We start from the raw sequence: 27,894 nt of genomic DNA, 5'->3' as shown, positions 1-27,894 counted from the left end.
CATCCCTATCCCTACAGAACTGTATGGAAATGTGTGTAGGCCTAAAGAGCACCCCAGACATGAACATGGTCATGGCCAAAATGCACATGGCCACCTTAGTAAAGGACCTGTACGGCTTTATGAAAGCCAGGAGAGCATGTAGAGAGTTCCTGTTTGCTCCAGTAACTGTAAAACACGAACCCACGAAGTTGATAGCTTCCAATATCTGGGGTAAAGACCTCTTCCCAAATGAAGTGGTCAAGGAGGTAGTTGACAAAGCTGCCACGGAGAATAGAAATCTTCTCCAGAAGTGGGGCATCATGTCAAAAATGAAGTCTTCCCCAGATGCGGGTCCCCAACCTAAGAGGAAGACAAAGAGACCCAGACTACCCTCTCGGCCTGCCCAGCAACAACATCCCACAGTCACATGACCGCGGCACCCCAAGTGGTTGCTCAACTGTAAACCACATTCCACATGGTGCCTCAACAGCTGGTTGCCCAGTCACCAGCATTCAACCCTGGTTTCGAGAGGCAAACCACTACTTTTCGTCCCAAAGGTAGAGGCTCCAGACGGAGCTCCTCAAAACACCCTTCATGAGGTAAGGGAGGAAGCGGTCAGGGAGGTAAATCCTCCGGACAATCGAAGCAATGAGATGCTTCAGGTAGGAGGGAGGCTCCAGCAATTTCAGGATCGTTGGACTTTCGATCCTTAACACTCAACCCCGTCACTGGAAGAATATACCCTAAAACTATTGAGCAAACGGGTGATAAGGAGGGCAAAGTCCATCAAATTCCAGGGAAGGCTGTTTTGTGCTCCCAAGAAGGACTCAGACAAACTCAGAGTCATTTTGGACTTGTCGCCACTCAACAAGTTCATCAAGAACAGCAAGTTCAGGATGTTAACCCTTCAGCACATAAGGACCCTGTTACCAAAATACCAAAAAGGGCGTACACAGTCTCAATAGACCTGGCAGGTGCTTATTAGCATATTCCAGTCAACTGCCCCTCTCCTCCTACCTAGGATTCAAGCTACAGAAGAAAAAGTACGTCTTCATAGCCATGCTCCTCAGGCTAAACATAGCCCCAAGCCCCTTCACAAAACTTGCAGACGCAGTCGTTCAACAACTACGTCTAGAAGGCATTCAGGTAGCAGCGTACCTGGACGACTGGATGGTGTGGGCAGCATCCTGGACGACTTGTCTGCAAGCATCCAAGAAAGTGATCCAGTTCCTGGAACATCTGGGATTCAAGATCAACTTCAAGAAGTCTTGACTCTCTCCAGCTCAGGAGTTTCAATGGCTGGGAATCCATTGGAACTTGAAGTCACACCACCTCTCCAACCCTCCAGGGAAGAGGAGAGAGATTGTAGGACCTGTCAAGAGACTACTGAAATCTGACAGGATCTCAAGACGCCAACAGGAAAGAGTACTGGGCTCTCTCCAGTTCTTAGCAGTGACAGACCCAGTGCTAAGAGCACAGCTGAAAGATGCGTCAGGAGTCTGGAGAAGATACGCATCGAACGCTCGAAGAGATAAAAAAAGACCGATACCGACCTTACTACGATCACCTCTCAAGCCATGGTCGAAGGCTAAGAACCTAAAGAGGAGTGTGCCCTTACAACCACCTCCGCCATCGATAACCATCCACACGGATGCCTCGACGGAAGGATGGGGAGGTCACTCCCATCAAAGGAAAGTCCAAGGTACTTGGTCTTCCCTGTTCAAGGCCTTTCACATCAACATTTTGGAGGCCATGGCAGTCCTTTTGACGTTGAAGAAACTCTTCCCTCGCAGATCAGCCCACATCAGGCTGATCCTGTATAGCGAAGTGATAATGAGATGTCTGATCCGACAAGGCTCGAGATCGACCCATATCAACCATGTGATATTGGCCATCTTCCGTCTGGCAGAAAAGAAGAGATGGCACCTATCAGCAGTTCACCTTCAAGGGTTCTGCAATGTGACGGCGGACGCTCTATCTAGGCTCAAGCCGATAGAGTCAGAATGGTCCCTATATGCAGACTCATTTTCCTTCATCTTATAACAAGTCCCGGAACTGCAGATTGACCTCTTCGCGATGAGCGACAACAAGAAACTACCTCGATATGTAGCCCCATACGAGGATCCTCTAGCGGAGGCGATGGATGCCATGTCCCTCGATTGGAACAAATGGAACCGGATTTACCTGCTCCCTCCGACCAATCTCCTACTGAAGGTCCTCAACAGGCTTAGATCCTTCCGAGGAACGGCAGCTCTAGTGGCTGCCAAGTGGCCCAAGAGCAACTGGTTCCCTCTGATAATTGAACTGAAGCTGAGGTTGGTCCTTCTACCGAAACCAGCACTATCTCAACTGGTTCAGAAGTCGACTGTCTCCGCTTCATCACAGAGAACCCAAAACCTTCATCTCATGATTTTCTCGCCTTAGCGGTTAAGAAAATATTTGGGATCTCTAAAGGCAGTACTGTATAGACTTTTTAGAAGAATACAAGTCCAAATCAACCAGAAGACAATATGAATCGTCTTGGAAAAAGTGGGTTGCTTTCATCGATCAAAAGGACTGAAAGAAATCTCAATAGACTTTTGTCTGTCCTTTATCATCCTTCATGAACAAGGTCTGGCAGCCAACATGATAACTACATGTAAGTCGGCTCTGACTAGACCTCTTCTATACACCTTCCAAGTGGACCTGTCTAACGAAATCTTTAACAAGATCCCAAAGGCATGTGCTAGACTTAGGCCTGCAGCTCTTCCGAAGCCCATTTCATGGTCCTTGGACAAGGACCTACATTATGCTTCAACAGTGAGCAATGAAGATTGCTCTCTTAAGGATCTAACTCAAAAAGTTATTTTCCTGTTTGCTATAGCCTCAGTGGCTAGAGTTAGTGAAATAGTGGCCTTATCCAGAAACGAGGGCCATATTCAGTTCACAGAAGTGGGAGAACTGAATCTTTTTCCTGATCCAACCTTTCTCGCCAAAAACGAGCTACCCACTAAGAGATGGGGTCCTTGGAGAATCTGCCCTCTGAAGGAAGATGTCTCTCTGCGTCCAGTAGAATGTCTAAAGGTCTATCTTCGAAGAACTTCAGACTTCAAAGGAGGACAGCTCTTTAAAGGAGAAACTTCAGGATCAAACTTATCCCTAAAACAATTGAGGGCGAAGCTGACCTACTTTATTCGCAGAGCGGATCCTGACAGTACACCCGCAGGTCATGATCCAAGAAAAATTTCTTCATCATTGAACTTTTTTTCAGTATATGGACTTTGAGCCTCTCCGCTCATACACTGGATGGAAGTCATCCAGAGTGTTCTACAAACATTATGCGAAGCAAGTGCACGAATTGAAGCATTACGTGGTGGCGGCAGGTAGTGTATTAAAACCTGTCGTCTAGTGCTGCGATGAAGAGTGAATTGATTGGGACTCTCGATTAGGGTGAAAAAGGTGTTGACACCTTCCAGTGCAATACATTTTAAGTGAGTTTCACCATGGTGACACTAAAGACTGTTAAAAAATCTCAGGTGTAGAATTATACAGATAACACTTATGCCGTGTGTACTTTAGTGTTGATAATATCCAACATTTACAGAAAACTATATTAGAAAATTTTATTAAATTTTCAAATTTCATAGTGGCACTAATCATTTCTTCCCTTTCAGGCAGAAAATTTTTTTATGTATTAAGTTGAATATATGTATAATTCTCTTAATATATGTTAATATATATTACACGTGTTATTCTATCTTTAGTCATTTATCGTGAATAAATGTCTATTAAGTGTAATTGCTTCTTATTTCGCCCCACAATTAACACAAATAAAAAATAGCTAGAGTTTTCGTACTTACTTACCTAAGTAAACCTCATATTATTGTATGCTTACGGACAATAAATATAGCTGATACTTTTTGTCCCAACAGTATATACAAACCGTGAGACTCTTGTATATCTAGTTGACACTATGTTTGTTCATACAGTATATACTGTACAAACCTTGAGACCCCTTTTCTATTGTCTAGTATGACTCTTCCCTGCAGGGGGGCAGGAAGCCCTAACTTTGTCCATGATTAGTGGTAATGACGTTTAACGGTAACGTCATGTCTCAATGGTCCGGATGACCATAGAAAAATTTGTCCCAAGGTTAAGGCACCGATGAAAATCCACAGATACAGTACTTTCTAGTAATTCTCTGGTAAACTTCCATCAGGACGACATGGCTTAAGCCCAAAAAAGGGATTTTGACGAAAGAAAAATCTATTCCTGGGCGAGAGACCTGTGCCGCCCAGTGAAATGCTCCTTTAGCATCATTTCTAAGGTATATAACTGCTATATATTACCAGAGAAAAATTGCATAGGAATGCCAGGGATGAACCCAGCTCGCTCATCTATATTAGGTGTCGGTATATAGTAACTTGGGCGTGAAAACCACTATCAGAGGTCTCGTGCCATTTAGATATCTCCTCTTCAAATATCCCCGTTACTATGAGGTGCCGTTCTACATCTACTACTGATTACTACTACCACTACCTCCACCCATGCCAACATCTTCACTCCTTTCATAGCATCTCTGCTGTTTACTCGCACGTTATTTTGCTCTGTGATTTCGTTTTTTTTTTAGTGCTTTTCTGCGCAAGATGTCGGCTCAAGATTCTGCATCCAAGTTAAGTACTAAAATCTACGAGTTTTGAAGTTCTGGAAGTAGCGATTTCCCTGTTATTAACAATTTTATTATTATTTTCATTTGTGTTTGGTTCGGGAGTCGGTGTCGCCGCTCCCTGGCAGCCATGTTGGTCTCGCTACCTCCAAGAGCCCTGTCTCTTGACGTATAACAATTGGTCCCCCATACTAATTGTAATTCGTCTTGACCCTCATCGCGCTTTCTCATTACCGTTTCACTTATGCGATGATTTACATTCAAGTTTTATCATTATTTTGGAACATTTATTTAGGTTATGGGCTTGCTTGGCTACCCCTCTGGGTCGTATCCGACCTCGAGGGTTGCCCCCACTTTTTATCTTAAAGATTTATTTACTCTTATTTTCATAAGTTTTTTTACTATTTTTGGGTGAGATAGCCATGTCGTCCTGATGGACCTGCCCTCCTTTTCCATAGAAAAGGCCTAAGCAAGATCCCTCCCGAAACTACTATATCTGTAGCACCATGCTCAATGCTACAAGGAATAAGCGCCATATTGGATACAGTGAACCCTCGTTTATCGCGGTAGATAGGTTCCAGACGCGGGCGCGATAGGTGAAAATCCGCGAAGTAGTGACATCATATTTACCTATTTATTTAACATGTATATTCGGACTTTTAAAACCTTCCCTTGTACGTAGTACTGTTAACAAACCACCCTTTAATGTACAGAACACTTAATGCATGTACTACAGCACCCTAAACTAAAACAGGCACAAATATTAAAGGCGATTTTATATCATGCGTTTCCTAAACACCTAAAAAGCACGATAAAAAATGGCAACCAATGTTTTGTTTACGTTCATCTCTGATCATAATGAAGAAACAAACTCATTTAGTGTACACATATATGTATAGGTTAGTTTTTGCATCGATTATATTGATTATACAGTACTGCATGTTGATTTTTTTATTACCAATGTTTTAGTTTACGTATTTTTCTTAGGACTTCCAAATGAAATGTTTTTCTTTATGACGCCGCCTGAAACGACGGCGTCATAAAGTACTGTACGCTCAGTAAACAACCACGCTCAGAACAAACAAGGCATTTAACGCGCATGATGATAGTGATAAATAATGATACAGTACATACAGTATTTACAGTAAAAGCATTTACAAAATATGTTACCTTACAAATATAATTTATACAGTATTGTACGTAGCAAAGCAGGAAAACAATTTGAGAGAGAGAGAGAGAGAGAGAGAGAGAGAGAGAGAGAGAGAGAGAGAGAGAGAGAGAGAGAGAGAGAGAGAGAGAGAGAGAGAGAGAGAGAGATTGTTTTACGTACGTAAATGTAAATTTTAAACAAAAAAAATATGATAGGTTACAACATGTAGACTTTTAAAACCTTCCCTTTAACTTAATGCATACAGTACGTACAGTACTAAACTATAAAACAGGCACAAATACAGTTTTATAATGTACAGTAAGAATATTAAAGTAAAAAATAAAGATTGTTACTGTACTCACCACGAAAGAAGTTGAAGAAAAACTTGAATGATGATGGCGATGAATTTGCTGCACAGTAGAAATGATGATGATGAAGCTGATGATGTGTTCTACTGTGCAGCCAGGTAGTATTTTACGTCTCTTCAGATGGAGGTGTCTTTTCCTGGGACACCTCTTCAACTTCTTCCTGGGAAACTTCTTCAATTTCTTCCGAAGGCGTACTAGCAAGAGGAACTGGCTCTTTTTTGCGAGGCTGGAAGAACATTGTGATCGGAAGTTGTTGCCGCTGCTTCTTTTTTTGATCCAAGAGCATTTTGTAGGGAGTCATGTCTTCATCGATCTTGTTGCAGAATTGCATCGAGCGAACTATATCCTCGTCCCTCTCTTGCAACATTTCTTTCAACTCCTTCGCATGGTTGCAGGCCTTGGCAAGCCGTTCTAATGTTAAGCCCGTTTCTTCGACATTTTCTTGGGTCTCTTCCTGGGTATCACTCTCTTCTTCACTTGCCGATTTCGTCAGGTTTTCGAGGTCTGCGTCAGTTAGGGGCTGGGAATGGCAGTCCAACAACTCGTCGACGTCTTCAGTCGTCATGTCGCCAAACCCGTCACCTCCAACAGGCACAAATACAGTTTTATAATGTACAGTAAGAATATTAAAGTAAAAAATAAAGATTGTTACTGTACTCACCACGAAAGAAGTTGAAGAAAAACTTGAATGATGATGGCGATGAATTTGCTGCACAGTAGAAATGATGATGATGAAGCTGATGATGTGTTCTACTGTGCAGCCAGGTAGTATTTTACGTCTCTTCAGATGGAGGTGTCTTTTCCTGGGACACCTCTTCAACTTCTTCCTGGGAAACTTCTTCAATTTCTTCCGAAGGCGTACTAGCAAGAGGAACTGGCTCTTTTTTGCGAGGCTGGAAGAACATTGTGATCGGAAGTTGTTGCCGCTGCTTCTTTTTTTGATCCAAGAGCATTTTGTAGGGAGTCATGTCTTCATCGATCTTGTTGCAGAATTGCATCGAGCGAACTATATCCTCGTCCCTCTCTTGCAACATTTCTTTCAACTCCTTCGCATGGTTGCAGGCCTTGGCAAGCCGTTCTAATGTTAAGCCCGTTTCTTCGACATTTTCTTGGGTCTCTTCCTGGGTATCACTCTCTTCTTCACTTGCCGATTTCGTCAGGTTTTCGAGGTCTGCGTCAGTTAGGGGCTGGGAATGGCAGTCCAACAACTCGTCGACGTCTTCAGTCGTCATGTCGCCAAACCCGTCACCTCCAATTATGGCAGCCAACTGCACAGATTTGCGTATTGCAGAGTGTTGGATTTCCGACGGAGTAAATCCCTTGTCGTCGTAAACAATATCGGGCCACAACTTCTTCCAGCTCGCATTCACGGTTGCAGGTTTCATCTCTTGAAGTGCCTTCTGAATATTCTGCAGGCACGTGGCTATGGTGTACTGCCGCCAGTACGCCTTCAAGTTAAAATCTTCATCCTCGTCATCTTGGGCAGCATCCACACACGCAACGAGGTCCGGCAAGGTGTTCTTCGTGTAGAGGGCCTTGAACGCCCTGATAACCCCCTGGTCCATCGGTTGAATTAATGACGTGGTGTTGGGTGGCAGGAACTCAACCTGAATGCCCTCATGCGACAGGTCAGTTGCGTGTCCACCAGCGTTATCCATAAGGAGAAGGATCTTGAATGGCAAGCCCTTCTCTAAGAGATATTTGCTGACTTGCGGGATAAAACACTGATGGAACCAGTTGGAGGTCAGCATCTTCGTAATCCATGCTTTTTGATTATGCATCCAGTGCACGGGAAGGAGATTCTTATTTTTATTTTTCAAAGCGCGAGGATTTTTCGACTTATAAATAAGCCCCGGCTTTAGCAAAAATCCAGCAGCATTGCCACACATCACGAGGGTAACGCGATCCTTGAATGCTTTAAAGCCAGAGGCTTTGGCTTCCTCTTTGAACAGGAAAGTTCGCGACGGCATTCTCTTCCAAAACAAGCCGGTCTCATCCATATTAAATACTTGTTCCGGCTTGTATCCACCTTCGGCGATAATATTCTTGAACGTCTGGTTCACGTAAGTTTCAGCAGCGGCAGTGTCAGCGGAAGCAGACTCCCCATGCAGGGAAACGCTTTTCAGGGCGAAGCGTTTCTGAAACTTCGCGAACCATCCTTTGCTGGCGGAAAAACGTTTCTGAGGCTGGGAATCAGTGGATGTCCCTGGTTGAGGATCATCTGCATCATCATCATCTTCAGCATGGTTGCCGTCGTCGTCTTTAGGTTCCTTTGCAGCAAAATTCTCATATAAGCTCAAAGCCTTTGTTTGGATGGTGTTCGTATCCAACGCTATGTTCTTCTTCCGGCAGTCGGCAATCCACACAGCTAAAGCACCTTCCATGCGTATGATCGTTTTATTACGCGTTGTAACGACTCGTTTCGCTGATCTGCTAAAGGTGATTGCAGCCGTCTTTCTAATGTTCGCCTCGTCCTTCTTGATATAGCGAACAGTAGATTCGTTGATGCCAAAATGGCGGCCAGCGGACGCGTAACTTCTACCATCTTTTAACATGTCGAGAAGCGTAACCTTCTCAGCTATCGTCATCATCCTTCGGTGGCGTTTAGGCTCACTACCAGCCTTAAGAGAAGCAGAACGCTTGGGAGCCATTACAGTAGGATTTACAGTAACAAAAAGTTCAACTTAAAAAAGTCGCACACAGCACAGATTCACAAACTTAAGAACGTCTACTCAGCGATACGCGGTAACAGAGAGTGGACGATCCAGCCCCGCGAGAACTTAGATGCTGCGGGTAGGAGATGCGGGCAAAACACCAATCACAGGCTAGATAACAAAACTTGAGTTCTGATTCGTCATCTATCAGCGCTTGAACCAATCACAACCCGTCTTACAGTACTATGATGCGTAGGTTACCTACTCATAGAAGATGCCCCGCGCATACCGAACGTACGTAGATTAAGTAAATACCGTAATAATAATAAATAATGATAATAATACTGTACAGTAATAATAATAATATTAATGATAATAATAATAACAATAATAATAATAACAATAATAATAATATAGCTTTACGTACGCTATTTTACGCCTCTCTCTCTCTCTCTCTCTCTCTCTCTCTCTCTCTCTCTCTTTCTCTCTCTCTCTCTCTCTCTCTGTCTCGTACGCTTATTCGAAATGTGATTTTTGCAACAAAGAATATTATTGGATGCAGTGCTACGTACGTATACATACAAAAGATTCATGGAAAAGAAGCACATCCATTACATTTGTAGTACAGTAGTAGCCAACAGCAGCCTTACTGTACACCATTCTAATATGGTATGACTGCATCTGATTTGCGTTTCATGTTCGATTTAATTTTACTACGTACTGTATACAGTACTGAATTATCGTATGATCACATTCTCTTTTCGTGTTTTATTTCTTTCTGTGCTGAATTATATATATGTAATGCAATGAACAATCAGTAAGAACAGATATTACTAATTACAGTATTAATGGAATTACAGGTAACAAAATATCGTATTTGGTTGTCTTCAGATTTCGCGGTATTTTCGAATTTTCCAGAAAATCCGCGATATGTATATATAGTATATGGGTTATGGGAAAACCCCGCGAAGTGGTGAATCCGCGATTGTCGAACCGCGAAGTAGCGAGGGTTCACTTACTCGTAATAGTACGGGAGGAAGGGTAACTTTGGTAATGGCTCCCCTTCTGTTTTCGTCACTCTTCCCCCTCGAAACGAAAACCTATTCGGGTTGAAGATTGCCATGTGTCGTATCAAGATATACGTCCCCTGATATTATGCGATATCCATAAGAGAAATTTTAAGGGTATTCATGTCAAGAGATAGAATTCTGGAGACCTAAAGGTCAATTCTCTGGGAATATCACTGTAGCCAAATATCCCTTAGAAAGCTACCTATAGGAACCTTCCATCAGGACGACATGGCTACTTTCCCAAAAATAGAATTTTCGCTTCGCTTCAAAACGGATTTTGAGCGAAGCGAAAAATCTATTTTTGGGTGAGATAGCCATGTCGTCCTAGGGTATATACGACTACAGTGATATTCCCAGAGAATTTACCTTAAGGTCTCCAGAATTCTAACCCCTGGCGCGAATATCCTTAAAGTTTCCTTTAAGAATATCGCATAATATAAAGGGACGTATATCTTGATACGACACATAGAAATCTTCACCCCGAATAGCGTTTTTGCTTCGAGGGGGAAAGTGGCAATAATAGAAGGGGAGCCGTTATCAAGGTACCCTTCCGTTACTATTTGAGTATCTAGATGGATGCCATCGTCGCCGCCATGTTTATTTCTTGTAGCGTTGAGCAAGGTGCTACAGATACAGTAGTTTTGGGAGGGATCCTGACAAGGCCTTTTTATAGAAAGGAGGGCGGGTCCAACAGGACGACATGGCTATCTCACCCAAAAATACATTTTTTGGGCTCAGGCCATGTCATCCTGATGGAAGGTTACCAGAGTATTAATCTATCTCTAGATTTCCAAATGTGCCTTAACCTCAAGACAATATTTCCTTGGTCGCTCAGACCTTAGAGACATATGACGTTACTGTTATACTTCATTACTTCTAATCATGAACTATGTTAGTGCTTCCTACCCCCTGCATGGAAGAGTCATACCAGACTCTGGAAAGGTTTCGAGGTTTGCATATTCCATATGAACAAACCTAGCAACAAAAGCATATACAGGTCTCACTGTATATAAAACCAGTCGAAGTTTGTATTCTCAATATGAACAAAGGTTTACATAAGCCACCATAGCATCCAAGACATACAGGCTTAGCTGTATGCAACAACAGACAAGTTTGTATCTGTGTAAGAACAAAGTATGCATAGGCAGAAAAAGGTTGTATTCATGTAAGAACAAAGATATTTCAATCGTTCTCATGTCAATATGCAGATTATAAAGGAATAAATAAATAATGCTCACACAAATCTTTATTTATTTAAATTTGGGGCGAAATAAGATGCAAATACCAATCAATTATTTATTGGTAATCAATAAATAGTAATTGAACATACATTATATAGTAACACTAAAAATGCTAGTGAATAACAAGAAACATAAAAATGTAGACAAGACCAGAAATACTTGCTTCACCTGAGAGGAAACAATAATTAATGCCACCAAACTGAAAATTTAATAAATTTTCTAATATGCACTTCTGTGAAAGACTGTCTTTTCACACTGTGTAAAGAACACATGGAACAAGTGTTAATTCTATGTTTCTTCACCTTTAATAACTGGAACAGTCCATAGTGTCACCCTGGTGACACTTCACTTTACATGTTGCACTGTAAGGTGTCAACACGTACACCCTATACATGACAGTACCAATCAATTCACTGTTCCTCTCAGCACTAAGCGACAGGTTTTAGCACACTACCTGCCGCCACCACATACCTTTTCAACTCTTGCACTTGCTTCGCGTAGTGTTTAAAAAACACTCTGGATGACTTCCATCCAGTATACGAGTGAAGACACTCGAAATCCATGTATTGGAAGAAGTTCAATGACGAAGCAATTTTTCTAGGATCATGACCTGCGGGTGTACTGTCAGGATCCGCTCTGCGAATAAAGTAGGTCAGCTTCGCCCTCAATTGTTTTAGGGATAAGTTTGATCCTGAAGTTTCTCCTTTAAAGAGCTGTCCTCCTTTGAAGTCTGAAGTTCTACGAAGATAGAGCTTTAGACACTCTACTGGACACAGAGAGACATCTTCCTTCAGAGGGCAGATTCTCCAGGGACCCCACCTTTTGGTAGGTAGCTCGTTCTTGGCGAGAAACGTTGGGTCAGGAAAGAGATTCAGTTCTCCCGCTTCTGTGAACTGAATATGGCCCTCATCCCGATAAAGGGCCACTATTTCACTAACTCTGGCCCCCAAGGCTAGAGCAAACATGAATATAACTTTTTGAGTCAGATCTTTCAGAGAGCTGTCCTCATTGTTCACTGTTGAGGCAAAGTGTAGGACCTTATCCAAGGACCATGAGATGGGCTTCGGAGGTGCTGCAGCCCTAAGCCTAGCACAGGTCTTAGGGATCTTGTTGAAGATTTCGTTGGATAAGTCTACTTGGAAGGCGTGAAGCAAAGGTCTAGTCAAGGCTGATTTACACGTTGTTATCGTGTTGGCTGCTAAACCTCGTCCATGAAGATGAATAAAGAAGGATAAACAGAAATCTGTTGAGATCTCTTTTGGTCTTCTTTCCTTGACAAAAGCAACCCATTTCTTCAAAGACGACTCATATTGCCTTCTGGTAGATTTAGACTTATATTCTTCTAAGAAGTTTTTACTGCCTTTCGAGATCCCAAACCTTTTCTTAACTGCTAAGGAGAGAAAATCATGAGATGAAGGTTTTGGGTTTTCTGTGATGAAGCGAAGACAGTCGACTTCTATACATGATGGTGGAGCTGTCTTCCAGCGCCAACCTAGTCCATTCCTGATCAGGCTGTGGGCCCAGGGATCGAAGGTCCAGCGATCCCAAAATGATTGGAGTCTTCCTCCTACCGGAAGCATCTCATTGCTTTGGTTGACCGGAGGACTTGCCTCCTTGACCGTGCCCTCCCCTACCCCCTCTTCCTCTTGAGGGGCGTCTAGAGAACCTCTATTTGACCCTCTCCCTTTAGGGCGAAAGGTAGTGGTCTGCCTCTCATAGGCGGGAGTAAAGGCTGGTGACTGAGTTACCATCTGCTGGGGTACCATCTGGTAGGTGGGTTGGGGTTGTGCCACCATCTGGGGCACCGCGGTCTTCGGAAGTTGTTGTTGTCTGGCGGGGTGAGAGGGCAACCTTGGCCTGTTTGTCTTCCTTTTCGGTGGGGACCCTCATCTGGGGAAGACTTCCTCTTAGACGACATACCCCACTTTTGAAGAAGATTCCTGTTCTCCATGGCAGCCTTGTCGACTATTTCATTGACCACTATACTCGGGAAGAGGTCTTTTCCCCAGATATTGGAAGATATCAACTTCCTGGGTTTGTGCTTCACCGCAGCCGAAGCAAACACGAACTCCCTACATGCCCTTCTGGCCCTAACGAAGCCATATAGGTCCTTGACCAGTGTTGCCAAGTGTGACAAGAAATCGGCGCCATCCTAGGCGGTAGGAGAATATCTATTCTCCAGCATAGGGTCTGCCAATACAATTAAGGGGCCAGCAGCAATCTTGCCGCCACCCCTAAATAAGAGAGAAACAGAGTTCCAGTGCCGGCGCCATCCTAGGTGGCAGAAGAATGTCTATTCTTCAGCCTAGGGTCTGCAAGCACAGGACTAGTCTACTAGACCACAGGGAGAGGGTGGCAATATCATATAACCCCTTCAGGTGCAGTTTAGGGAGGTCTAGCCTCCTATGCCGGCAGCGTAATCCGACAGGGGAATGACTCTTCACCCTGCCAGCCAGCTGCCGGCACAAGACCATCTACTCTGAGATTCTGACCGAAACCCAAAACCTGCCATCTGCGGCTAAGGGAAGGGACAGAAAAACCCTAGCCTAGTCCTGCCTGAATGACAACTCGAGGCACGACCAACAAGGGTTGTAGCCCAAAGCTACACTTAGAGGGAGGGAGGGTTTACCTCTAGGTCTCCACTGGAGACGAGTATCGCTTTATATAATAATTCTAGGAGATATCTATCTTCGCCTGAATAGATAAAACGATACACGAGGGTAACCGGGGAACAAGTATGAAAGTATACTAAAGCCACTAGGCTAGTAGCCCAGTGGCAGCGAGAATCGACTACCTAAATCACCGAAACTCCCTCGTATACTAACTTAGAAGAGGAAATTTTATATGCAATTAATATATCTCACATGTATAAATTGCCTAAATAACTTCATTAAATTTGATAACACTAGGAATGTCTATTATATCATGCATGAAAGTAAGCTGAAATGCCTAGGCTAGGAAGCCTAGCGCAAGCAAGGTTCGGTTACCTAAATCGCCAAAACTATTACGAATACTATCGGCATAATATAATCAACTCCTAGCAATGAAGACTAAATAGCTATTTGTTCCGTAACCGAAATACAAACCACGCTATTTACAGAGGGTTTACTTTTTAGCGCAGCTGAAATGACGAGTCAATAGTTTTAACAAGGGTTAATTACCCCCGCGCTAGTTAGCGGGGGGGTGGGGAAGGGTAGCTTGCTACCCCTCCCCCCTCCACACACCGGTGACTTGCTTCACTTCACTTTTGGCTCGGCGGTGATCAGACGTGTCTGCTCATCACCCTCGTGGCAGCCTTTAATTTTCAGCTTTTTCTTTTCAGCGTGTGTGTTGGTTGGAAGTTGACCTTCAGTTATTTCTTTACAATGCGTACATGCCCTGGAGTTGCCGGTCGTCCTTGTGGGACTTTCATGTCGGGCGTAAATACGGATCCGCACACCCTCTGCCCTCAATGCCGGGGCCGACGGTGTGACCAGGAGAACATGTGCCGTGAGTGTAGGGAGTGGTCTGCCTCCCAGTGGGAGAGGTTTGGCCGTCGGCGTAAGAAGAAGTCCAAGAGAGACCGTTCTCCTCCGGGGTTAGCCTTGAAGGAGGAAGGTTCTCGGGACTCTTCTTCCGCCGCCCAAACCTCCTCTGAAGCTCCCCCTCGTCCGCCTCCTAAGGAGAGTCGGCCGAGTGGGAGCGCAGGCCCTTGTTCTGTTTCCCGACCTTCGGTGGGGGGAGAGGGCGTCGCCTCCCATAGCGAGGCGGTTCCCCCTCCTCCTCCGGGGGAGGTTATTGATAATGCCTTATCCAGTGATGATCTTTTGCAGATTTGGTCGTCCCTGGGGCTTAAGGGCTTGCCCTCCAGGGTCGCTCTTATTGACCTTGTCTCGTTGGGGGCCGCTGTTAAGCAGTCGCCGGCGGTAGCAGAGGTAGACCCTCTGTCTATTGTCGACGTCGTGGTGACAGAGGCCTCCGACGTGGCTGGGCCTTCCTCCGCAGGTGCTGTTGCGGGTGATGGTGCTAAAGGCTCTCCTCCTCCTTCCGTACATCCTTCGAAGGGGGAAGTGAGTCCTTTGGTCTCGGCTGCTGCTCAGCTTCCTTCTGAGGGAAGTGCTTTAACGGAGACTCCCCTTCGGAGGACCGATGGTCCCGACGATCTTCCCCGAGGCTGCCTCCGCCGTAAGGCTCACCGTCCGCTACGCCACAAGAGCCTCCCTTCCCCTTACAGGGGGACTAAGAGGCGCCTTTTTGGGTCTTCATCCTCCGGGGGGGACTCTCCTTGTCAGCCTCAACCTACAGCTCCGCCCTCCTTGAACCTCTCTGTAGACCACTCACCATCTCCTGCCAGATCTTCGCCTTCTGGAGAACTCGTCACCAGACGGGCAACGGTCCTTTCGGGGCTAAGGGATCCTTCCCTTACGCGAGCAGTGCTAGCGCACAAGCGCTCTCCTGATCTTCAGCGCTCTCCTGCTCGTCGACGATCTCCTGCTCACCAAGACTCTCCTGCTCGCCGACGCTCACCTGCTCGTCGGCTCTCTCCTGATGTTCGCCCCCCTCGCCAGTGCTCTCCTGCTCGTCAGCGCTCATTTGAGGACCATCGCCCTGCGGTCTCTGACCACCCTTTAGTTCCTGCTGAACTCCCTGCTCACCATCTGCCTGGTCTTGTGGCTACGCAACATCGTGCTGCGCGTGTGTCAAAAACACATGTTCGCCAACGCGCCAGCGATTTCCCAGTTCCTGCTCGTGAACGCGCCGCGCCACCTGTCCTTTCACATGACACGCATCGATCTTCTGCTCGCCAGCAATCTCTAGCTCAGCGATCACCTACGCGCCAGTGATTATCTCCTCGCCAGCGTTCACCTGCTTGCCAGCGCGCACAGGCGATCTTAGTATTGCCTATTCAACAGCGACAGCTAGCGCGCCAACGTTCTCCAACGCTCTTGAAGGAACATGGTTCGCCAGCTTCTAGCTCGCCATCGCGCGATCGCCCGCCTGCGCATGCTGCTCGCCATCGCTCGCCATTGCACGACCGCCCTCCTGCGCATGCTGCTCGCCATCGCTCGCCCCTGCACGATCGCCCTCCTGCGGATGCTGATCACCATTGCACCCCATCACGCTATCGCCCACCTGCGCATGCTGCTCGCCATCACTCGCCATTACGCGATCGCCCTCCTGCGCATGCTGCTCGCCATCGCTCGCCCCTGAACGATCGCCCTCCTTCGGATGCTGATCCCTATCGCACCCCATAACGCGATCATTCACCTGCGCATGCTGTTTGCCATCGCTTACCATTACGCGGTCATTCACCTGCGCATGCTGCTCACCATCGCACGCCAGTGCGTCGACATACCACATCGCGCCATCGCCAACTTGAGCGACTGCACTCACCAGCTCGTCATCGATCGCCTGTGGATCTACATCGCCAGCAATCTTCCTCACCTACGCGGCAGCGCGTTCCCTCGCCGTCGCGCCAACGCTTGCGTTCGTCACCTTGGACACGTGTTCATTTACCTGCCCACCCTCGCGCCCACTCGCCTGCGCGACCGCTCGCCTGCGCGCCCGCGCGACCGCTCGCCCGCGCGACCGCTCGCCCGCGCGCCCGCTCGCCCGCGCGCCCGCTCGCCCGCGCGCCCGCTCGCCCGCGCGACCGCGCGACCGCTCGCCCGCGCGACCGCTCGCCCGCGCGACCGCTCGCCCGCTCGCCCGCTCGCCCGCGCGACCGCGCGACCGCTCGCCCGCGCGACCGCGCGACCGCTCGCCCGCGCGACCATTCGCCTGCGCGCCCGCGCGATCATCCACCTGCGCGCCCTCGCGATCGCTCGCCCGCTCGCCCGCGCGACCATTCGCCCTCGCACAGGAACGGCATTCGTCTCCTTCGTTACCTGGACGATTGGCTGATCCTAGCAGACTCGGAGTCGACCCTTCCTCGGCACCGAGACAGGCTTCTGGATCTTTGCCAGGATCTGGGGATCGTGGTAAACCTCGAAAAGTGCTCTCTGCAGCCGTCCCAACGACTGGTTTATCTAGGCATGCTAATAGACACCAATCTCCACAAAGCCTTTCCATCAGACGACTGGATAGCAAGGCTGAGGAGGGTGGCGGAACCCTTCCTCAGGCGGAAAGAACTCCCCGCCCAATCGTGGTTGCGTCTCTTAGGCCACCTATCCTCCCAGGCCCGTCTGGTTCCAAACAGCCGCCTCAGGATTAGATCCCTTCAATGGCGGCTCAAGTCCTTGTGGAATCAAGGATCCGGTTCCCCGGACATTCGGATCCCAATGGGGTCTCTGGAATAGACGGACTTGCGGTGGTGGCTGGCCGACGAGAACCTGCGGAAGGGAGTGAGTCTTCTTGTCCTCCCCCCGGAATTGACTCTGTTTTCGGACGCGTCAAAAGAAGGGTGGGGGGGCGCACGTTCTGAACCAGAGGGCCTCAGGCCTTTGGTCAGAATCAGAAAAGTGCCTACACATCAACCTGCTAGAATTGAAGGCCGTCTTTCTGGCTCTTCAGCAGTTCCAACGGTCCCTGGCGGGTCACTCCGTGGTGGTGATGAGCGACAACACCACGGTAGTGACTTATATCAACAAGCAGGGAGGCACTTTTTCGCAACAGCTATCCCATCTTGCAGTAGAGACTCTGAGGTGGACCGAAACCCACTCGATAACACTATCAGCTCGCTTCATTCCTGGCAAGAGGAATGTGCTCGCCGACAGTCTGAGCAGGGCTTCGCAAATAGTGAGTACCAAGTGGTCTTTGGATCCTCAGATAGCCAACAAAGTCCTGACTTTGTGGGGTTCCCCGACTGTGGACTTGTTCGTGACAGCCTTGAACTTCAAGCTGCCCCTGTACTGCTCACCAGTCCCAGACCCCAAGGCACTCTGGCAAGATGCTTTCCAGCAACGGTGGGACAACATCGACGTGTACGCCTGCCCACCGTTCTGTCTGATGAGAAGGGTGCTCAACAGGACCAGACTATCGGTCAACTGTTCCATGACTCTGGTAGCTCCGCTATGGCATCACGCGGAATGGTTTCCGGACCTTCTGCAACTCCTGACGGAACTCCCAAGGGAGCTTCCTCCACGACACGAGCTTCTCAGACAACCCCACTCCGGCGTCCCTCACAGGGCCGTAGCCTCGATTCGGCTTCACGCCTGGAGACTATCCAGCGTCTCCTCGCGGAGAGAGGCTTTTCGTAACAGGTTGCGGAGAGAATGTCTCGGCACCTGCGAAGGTCCTCTGAGGGAGTCTACCAAGCAAAGTGGGGAGTCTTTTGTGGTTGGTGTCGTGGAAGGGGTATCTCTCCACTCGATACCACTATTCCAGCAATAGCGGACTTCCTCGTGTATCTGCGAGAAGAAATGCGCCTTTCTGTCTCAGCAGTGAAAGGCTATCGCTCAGCCTTAAGCTTGGCCTTCAGATTGAAGGGCGTGGATATTTCTTCATCGCTATAACTCTCTTTACTCATACGTAGCTATGAGCTTACCTGCCCCCAGTCGGAAGTGAGACCCCCTCCTTGGAACGTGGTTCGAGTCCTCAGGTCTCTTAAGAGACCTCCCTTCGAGCCATTACGCCAGGCCTCCGATTGCCACCTGTCTTGGAAGACGGCTTTCCTACTCGCCTTGGCTTCGGCCAAGCGAGTTAGTGAACTTCATGGTCTCTCGCACGACATCGCCCATTCAAGGGGATGGGGGGAGGTAACGTTCAGGTTCGTCCCTGAGTTTGTGGCCAAGACTCAGAATCCTGGAGTGCCGGATCCTGGGTTCGACTCTTTCGGGATCGCGAGTCTCCGTTCTGTAACAACCGACCCAGACCAGCTGCTACTGTGTCCAGTGAGGTGTCTGAGGCACTACTTGAAGAGAACGGCTGCAGTCCGTCCTCATGTGCGAGCTTTTTTTGTGAGCACAGGCAGGACAAAGAGGAGGGTCACCAGGAACATCATCTCAGCTTGGATTCGAAGGGTTATCCACCATGCCCTGAATCCTGGCCCTCCTCCGTCACGTCGCCCTCGGGCCCACGATGTCAGGGTTATTGCTACATCCCTGGCCTTCAAGAGAAACTTCTCTGTGACGCAGGTACTTCAAGCTGGGGTCTGGAAGCGTCAAACGACCTTCACAGCCCACTACCTGCAAGACGTGACCCACAGGAGCCTCGATACGTTTTCTATCGGCCCTGTGGTGGCTGCACAACAGCTGGTCTAACCTCAGGCTCCTTTTTGGACAAGTAGCAGTAAGTTGAGGGCGTTGTTACCCGGTCTTAGTCTGCGTGAATGAAAGAGTATGTCTGACCCTTACTTCTTTCTTCATTCTCCCCTCTCTTGGGGAAGCAGCATCCTGGTCCTTGCATAGCTGACCTCGACCTCTGCAGGTAACCCATGCTTCTTTGTGCTCCTAGTATTAAGCTTAATACTGTTGCGTCTCCCATACCCTGACGAGGTGTTATGGGGAACGTCCTATCCTAGAATTCCTATCTGAAGGTCTCAAGGTCAACTTCATAGGACGAGTCACACTCTCCTCCTCACACTGCTTATGTAGGCCACTCGTTCCTAGCGATGCTAGGAACTTGTGAGGTACAGGGGCTCCCTCTCTCTAGTGCTGCTCACTGAGGGATCGAGCCCCCGGGCAAGCCGAAGTCAGTAAGGCTGGGGACTTTCCACCCTTCCTAAGGGGTAAGTCACCCTCTGTAAATAGTGTGGTTTGTATTTCGGCTACGGAACAAATGACAAATTCGAAGATAATTTGTATTTTTCCTAACCATACAAACCTTAGCTATATACACATATGTGCCCGCCATCCCTGACCCCCAAGTCAAGTCCTACCTCTAATTGAAGTGAAGCAAGTCACCGGTGTGTGGAGGGGGGAGGGGTAGCAAGCTACCCTTCCCCCCCCCCCGCTAACTAGCGCGGGGGTATTTACACATATGTGCCCGCCATCCCTGACCCCCAAGTCAAGTCCTACCTCTAAGTGAAGTGAAGCAAGTCACCGGTGTGTGGAGGGGGGAGGGGTAGCAAGCTACCCTTCCCCACCTCCCCGCTAACTAGCGCGGGGGTAATTAACCCTCGTTAAAACTATTGGCTCGTCATTTCAGCTGCGCTAAAAGGTAAACCCTCTGTAAATAGCTAAGGTTTGTATGGTTAGGAAAAATACAAATTATCTTCAAATTTGTCATCTTTATTCATGCTATTTATACCGGGAAAGTCGTTCTGGCTAATTAAATAACTTGTGCGTTATGAATGACAGCGCCCATGACGCCTCCGTTTCAGGCAACAGCTCTTCCTCTAAGTTTAACTTGATTTGACTCAATTTCACTGTGAGGCAAGAGCTAAAATTTATACAATGTAAAGATCAAATACTCAACTTTCCAGAGGCTGAAGATTGCATGATAAATCCAAAATAATCCAAAGTAACGAGAGAGCAACCGGGAAAATCACCGAGCGAGATCGCTACAGATAAAGGAATAAACATGTCGGCGATGATGGCGCCATCTAGATACTGTACTGAAATAGTAACGCAGGAAGGGTACTTTGATAACGGCTCCCCTTCTATTTTTGCCACTTTCCCCCTCGAAGTGAAAATGCTATTCGGGGTGAAGATTGCTATGTGTCATATCAGATACTGTATACGTCCCCTGATATTATGCGATATCCTTAAAGGAAACTTTAAGGATATTCGCGCCAGGAGTTAGAATTCTGGAGACCTTTATGTAAATTCTCTGGGAATATCACTGTAGTCAAATATACCCTAGGAAGCTACGTAAAGGAACCTTCCATCAGGACATGGCCTGAGCCCAAAAATCTATTTATTAAAATTTTGATGTACAGTATTCTTGTAGGCTAATTGATTTACTTGCTCCACTGACTTTGGCATTAATTATATATAGTGTAGCAACCTTAAGATCCTTTTTTTATATATTAGATTCAAGTTTTTTATGCCCTTTTATACTCTCTGTAACCATACAAACATTTATTTGCCATCAATCGAAATGTTAGTATGGTATCATGGCTTTAAAAAATCAGAACAGTACATATGTTCTCAGTAAATCTGAATAACTAATTACTATACCATTCCACAGGGTTCCTTAGATGGATATCTAACACCAGAGGAGCCTTTATATGCTGATCCAGAGGAATTTGAATATTTGTTGGTTGGCCATAGTGAACAAGCTATTACATTCTTAGAAGAGATGGCTTTAATACCAGGGAAGCTCTCTCCCAAGCTGTACACAACATTGTTAGCTGAGTATCTCCATCAGTATGGACTTGCTCCTGAGGGTAAGTGTTAGTGAATTTCACTGAATATCGGTTGTTATAATCGGATTTTTTGTTCTAAAGATTATTATTTCTGTGAATTGCATTGATTTTCATATTGCTTTTCTCTCATTTGAAGCTTGCTTGTGGTGACGTTTACCCTCAAAAAATGAGAAAGGTTTTGTTTTCTGTGCTTAAAATATGCTTAGGCCTTTAGTGCAGATTTGAGACAAATTAGCAGCTAATGACAATAACCATGGCATGGGTATGCCATACCATCATATGTCTTTCAGTCTCAGTCTTGATCTTTCTGTATCAAGTCAACCATGTTTATTTTGTTTTTAAATTCTCTAGATTAATTTTTTTAGTTTATTAATGATCGTAGGAGATTTGTTAGAAATTACTGCATAGATTGTTCGAAAGAATTGTTCCTTGGTGATCATGATGTGTTATTCTCTTTGTATCTTGTACTGGAGGGAGTAGTGTGGTTTAGTTATTTGTTGTGAAGAATATGAAGGCATTTCTGTTCCTCTTATAGAAAACTATGTTCAAATGGTTGTTGACCAAATAAAAGGTTGCAAATGTAAAAGAAAACTAACGTATAGTTTAAGAAAAAATCCTAGAAAATAAACTAGTTTATAGTTAGGGTGATGACAATAATGCCGCTCCAGTCATTAACGAGTCTAGTTTTAATAATGAGGAGCGGCAGAAGCTCTTCATCTTTAACTTCTTTTGTTCAATCTTTGAAGTTGTGAGTCTTCAGGCAAAGGCACAATGTTCAGCCTAACCTGCCCAGTTTTGAACTGTAGCCCAACTCCTTGGATTATTAGTTATTTTTTTGAAATTGATGAAATTTCCATCTGTAGCTTACCATAATGAATGTTGAGATTTTTTAACGTTTAGTATAAAAAGATATTTGTTTCGTCACTGAATACAAACCATTTCACTCTGTATAAGGAATATACTTTTGGCCAAGCTGGAAACTACCCACCGCTAGTTAGTGGGGAGTTAGGGGGGTAGTACCGGCTACCCCTGTTACACATACTTGTGCTGTATCTCCATATTTGCTTTTGGCTCGGGAGAGTGATGACATTCCAATCTCTCTCCCCTGTTAACAAACTAGCTTGATTTCTTTCATTCTGAAGTTCTTGGATTTTGTAGTTCCTGTCTTGCTGATTTACCCGCCCTTGAAGGTTGCTAATGCGGCATATTCTTTTGGTTTCTGAGACGATTCCTCATTCCCTTCGTCGTGCATGCAGTCTCTCTCCACTTATAGGACTCTCCATGTATTGAGTGTCAGGAGTGACTGTTCTCCCAGTAGGCAAGATTGGTAGGCGGCGAAGAGGAAGTCTAAGGTGATTCTCCTTCTTCAGGGTCTTCCTCGAACGAAAAGAAACCACGACTTCCTTCGCCGTTGGCTCTATCCCTCCACTCTGACTATGCTCATTCATTCTCCTTCGGAGGATGGTCAAGTAAAAGGGATGGTTGCTCTGGAGGTAATGCACAGATAGACCGTGGGACCACCCAGACAACCCATAGGTGCAGACATCGTTGCTTTCATTAGCGAAATGGTGGCATCCTCCACCGGGGGAGAGTCTCCCATTGCTGCTAGCAGCAATTCCTGCCTTCTTTGGGGCTTTTGGGTTTCCCCATGAAAGAATGGTTCATCGAGAGTCTACAGTTAAGGATTAACCAGGGTTATTCTTTCCGAGAATCTTTAGATGATGCACAAACAGTTTCTCATGTCTTTAGCGGGAGCCCTCTTTGCCGTCGTTCCTCCTAATGCTGGACAATGAGGACAACTGGTGCTCCTCAGAGTTACCAGTCATGGTTTCTCTCTCGCTCTTCTTAATGTTGGAGTACAAGGGAGAACCAGAAACTGCTTGAATGAAAGCAATTTCAACCGGTGCTCTTCAGTTACCAGTCAGGGTTTCTCCCTCGGGATTCTCCTAATACCTGAATACGAGGGTGATCCAAAAGCTGCTTGAATGAAAGGAGTTTCAACTGCTGCTGCTTGGAGTTACCAGTCAAGGTTTTCTCCCTTGTTAATCCTAATGCTGGAGAATGAGGTTGACCTAGAAGCTGCTTGAACGAAAGCAGTTTCAACCACTGCTCCTCAAAGTTACCAGTCAGGGTTTCTCCCTTGTTCCTCCTAATGCTGGAGTATGAGGGTGACCCAGAAACTGCTTGAATGGAAGCAGTTTCAACCAGTGCTCCTCGGAGTCACCAGCCAGGGTTTTCTCCCTCGTTTCTCCTAATGCTGGAATATGAGGGTGACTTATATGGTGCTTGAACGAAAGCAGTTTTAATCGGGTTGCCTCAGAGTTACTAGTCAGGGTTTTCTTGGTTGTTCTTCCTAATGCAGGAGTACAAGGATAACCCAGAAACTGGCTTCAGCTACATTTCAGAGGCAGCTCTCGGTGTTGACCTTCAACTTGAGCTCCTCTCATTGACGGGAATCAGAGAGTGCTACCCGGAGGTCCATCTTCAGGTGTTGTACAACTCCCCCTTCCAAGGGAGAGTTAACCTCCATCAGCCAGTCCACCAATCTTCCCCTTTTGGGGTAGAATTGCCTACAGTGGCAATAGGGGTTGATTGTCTTTCCCACCCGCAAGAGAGACTTCCTTCACCTGAGTGGTTTCTCCTTCGGGCAATTCATCCTCCAAGAATTGGATTCCATGTCCCGCTACTGCTCTTTGTAGCAAAGCTCTTCTTATCACCTTCGTACCCTCAGGGTACAAAACAACTCTTGTTAGCTTTTCCCTTTGGGTTCTTTACCACAGATGATGATGCCTACTTACTGCTTGCGGTCACTGCCTCTCATTGAGTCTCATAGAGTTTAACTCTTAAGGGTTATTGGCTACATTGTATCTTTGAGGCACAACAAAGCTCATGGAGCTTTATGAGGCTAGTCCTCTTGTGACTTGTGCCTGATGGTTTCAAATTCTTACGAGGGAAAAATTTCTGTTCTTTGACAAGAGAATGAACAGGCTAACACCTAAGCTCTCACCCAGTGACATTAGGGGGCAAGGATCAGAGCACAACAAACAGTTGAGGGAGTTCAGTGTGCAACCAAAGCTCCGCACTATACCCCCCTCGTACCACAACATACAATTGAGGAACTTCAGCGCAACCTAACACTCCCCAATTGTAGAGGGTGTTCAGTGTTCTCGTCATCTTAAGAGCTTAATACCTGACTCTCCCATTCGGGACTTGTATTGCACACAAGTACAGTGAGAAGAGCGCAAATCTCTATGCAATACAGCATTTTTGGGCTCAAGCCATGTCGTCCTGATAGAAGGTTCCTTCAGTAGCTTCCTAAGGGTATATTTAACTACAGTGGATATTCCCAGAGAATTAAACTAAAGGTTATCACAGAATTCTAACTTCTGGTGCGAGTACCCTAAAGGTTTTCCTCTAGGATATCGTATATCAACAGGGAACGCATGTATTAACACGCCACATAGCTATCTGCATCCCATATAGAGTTAACACTTCGATATGGAAAGGTGGCTGAGTAACTGAGGAGCCGTTCCAAAGTTACTCTCATCCGTGGCTACTTTTGGTACTCGAGACGTAAACAAACGCTTGGGTTACTAGGCATATCTTTGTGGAATGGGTAAACGTAGTTTTCGGCCCTGCTGTCAAGAAGTATCTTCAGGAGAGGAATTTACCATTGAAGTGCTTGCTTTGTTTGGACAATGCGCCCGCTCAACCCCCCCGGACTCAAAGATATCATCATCGATGAATACAAATTCATCAAGGTGTTGTATCTTCCACCGAATACCACCCCTATCCTCCAGCCCCTGGACCAGCAAGTCATCTCTAATTTTAAGAAGCTGTACACCAAGCTCTTATTTAAGCAGTGCTTTAATGTCACGAAAAGCACCAACTTAACTTTGCGTGAATTTTGGAGGAGTCACTTTAATATCGTGCACTGCTTAAAGATCATTGATCAAGCTTGGGAGGGAGTAACTCGTCGGACCCTGAATTCCGCTTGGAAGAAGCTTTGGCCTGATGCTGTTGCTCCCAGAGATTTCGAAGGTTTTGGCCCCGAGAATGAACCTGTGGTTGCCGCCGAGGAAGACGTCGAAGAGATTGTATCCCTTGGCAAGTCTATGGGTCTGGAGGTGGATGAAGATGACATCACCGAACTCGTCAATGAGCATCACGAAGCGCTCGCCACCGAGGAACTCATGGAGCTGCAAGCCATGCAGCATGGTGACTTCCAAGCGCAGTTGAGTTGAGTGAGTCGGAGGAGATTGAGGAGGTAGGCCAAATCTTAGGTACGGCAGAAATAAAACAGATGTTGGCATATCATCAACACGTTGTTGATTTCATCGACAAGCATCACCCACAGAAACTTCAGGTTTGCCGTGTTGTTGCGCAGTTTGATGATGTTTGCTTAACGCATTTTAGAAAAATCCTCAAAAGCCGTACCAAGCAACTTTCACTCGATAGTTTCCTTAAAAAATCTTTAAAACGGTCTACTGATCATGATGAAAAGAAAGAAAGTGAAGCAAAGAAAAGGAAGACCGAATCGAGTGAAAGTGATGAAAATTAGAAATAAGAAAAGAAAAAATGTAGAAAAAAATATAAAATTATAAAAATGAAAAAAAAAAAATAAGCTAAGTTAAGTTGAAGTTCACGGAGTAGTGTAAGTTATCATACACGTTATCGTACAAAGTCACCGTCCCTACCTCCTCGCTGATCTTCTGTCTCCTGCATAGCAGTCACTACACCTGTGCTGGCCTGTCGCTAAAGTGTTACATTAAAACCCCTTTTTTATTTATTATTTCATTATTGTTATTCTTTTTTTTGGTTTTAATATGTATTTATTATACAGGTATTGTATTAATGTAATGTGTAATTATGTGCAGCCATTTATTAAGGATTTAATATGGGTTTTTAGGCTGAGGAACGAATTAAATAAATTACCATGTATTCTTATGGGAATATTTGCTCCAACATACGATCGTTTTAACATACGAAGCAGTTTCTGGAACGAATTAAGATCGTATGTAGAGGTATCACTGTATATGTATAAATATATGTTATATATATATATATATATATATATATATATATATATATATATATATATATATATATATATATATATATATATATATATATATATATATCTGTATATATATATATATATATATATATATATATATATATATATATATATATATATATATATATATATATATATATATATATATATATATATATATATATTGTTATGAACTTAAGATTGATTATGTTCATCCAGGATTCTTTTTTTCAGACTGGCTCAGTGCCAAAATACCAGGCAAGAACCAGCAGCGACACAAAATTAACAAAGCAAAAGAACTCTCAAAGAGGGATACAAAAAACACTGAATCAAACTTAACAATAAAATTTAATTGACAAAAGTAGTCTTAAATTACATAAAGTAGTCCTCGAAAAGCTTTCTTAGGAACTGGAAAAACACATACACTACTTTACAATAATAACTCTCGAACCGCCACACGCCTACGTAACTTTTATATTTCAGTCGCAGAGAAAGAAAAGGTGTACGAGGCAGAAAAATACACACTTTCCCTAGCATACGACAGTTAGAGTAGCAGAGTGAAGTAAACCTTAAAACTAATTAATTTTACAATAAAAATCATAATACACCTTTAAATAATAATATATCCTAAATTGGTGATAATACTACACTTTACAGGTCACGAAGAAATATCGCACCGAATTCGTAATTAAAGATTATTATGACACATCACCAGCGATTGTCCTACTTCAGGATCACTAGGGGTGTTCTTGCACCGAGGGGATCACTAGGGCAACGTAAATTGTCTATATTTTCTAAGCAGGCGAAGGAAGAACATATACGGTTCGCTTACCCTTCTTCGTCACTAGAAGGCCTCCTCACGACTCCAAGAGGTCAGACACACGGCAACAGCCAGCAGCAGTGGCAGGCAGCAGCACAAAAGCAATAGCAATGCTTATAAGGCTAAAATTCATTAGCAGGAGCCTCTCAAATTCAATGGTAGCTGCAGGAGCAGGAACAAATATCGTCCGATAATCAAGCCGTGAAAAATGCTGTAAGACCTCCTCTGTTGGGGAGCCGACACTCTCTGCCCCCGCTGCCCAAAAACGCATTTCAAGTAAACAGAGAGAGAGAGAGCGAAAGCATAACCACATAATGGGGCAGTTCAACAAGCTAAGCACCGAAGACGGGCAGTCCGCTCCACACAACATGAAAAGCGGAAAACAAAAATATGGTTAATAAACACTACTGTATACAAATGAACGCAAACAAAACCTTGGCCGGGGAATAAAGAATATTCCAAGAGAACTTTTCTTGACTTAATTAAAAGAAATGACAAGAACCACGAACAAAATATTTAAAGTAATTATGGATTACCATATATATATATATATATATATACATATATGTATATATGATAATTTTTTTTTTTTTTTGCAAATTTAAACGTGTTTCTTTCATATTTCAAATAAGCCATATATATTAATACATTAAAGTCTGGATTCTCTTAACGACCTCTGATCC

At 45.4% G+C, this 27,894-nt stretch overlaps 1 protein-coding gene across 4 annotated transcripts in view; it reads left to right on the top strand.

Moving 5' to 3' along the window:
• The window catches only part of Vps11 (vacuolar protein sorting 11), a 439,706-nt gene that overhangs the window by 325,211 nt on the left and 86,601 nt on the right, over positions 1-27,894 (top strand). For all 4 annotated transcript variants that reach the window (XR_011044479.1, XM_068373757.1, XM_068373758.1 and 1 more), the window contains exon 13: positions 21,158-21,356. Coding sequence is in view for 3 of the 4 variants with exons in the window: in XM_068373757.1 (XP_068229858.1) it covers positions 21,158-21,356 (199 nt within the window). In the remaining variant the exon portion in view is untranslated. The remainder of the gene's footprint in view (positions 1-21,157; positions 21,357-27,894) is intronic.

This window comes from Palaemon carinicauda, chromosome 5, assembly GCF_036898095.1.
Source record: "Palaemon carinicauda isolate YSFRI2023 chromosome 5, ASM3689809v2, whole genome shotgun sequence".
NCBI classification, from domain to species: Eukaryota; Metazoa; Arthropoda; class Malacostraca; order Decapoda; family Palaemonidae; genus Palaemon; species Palaemon carinicauda.
This window is presented reverse-complemented; position numbering and strand designations above follow the sequence as displayed.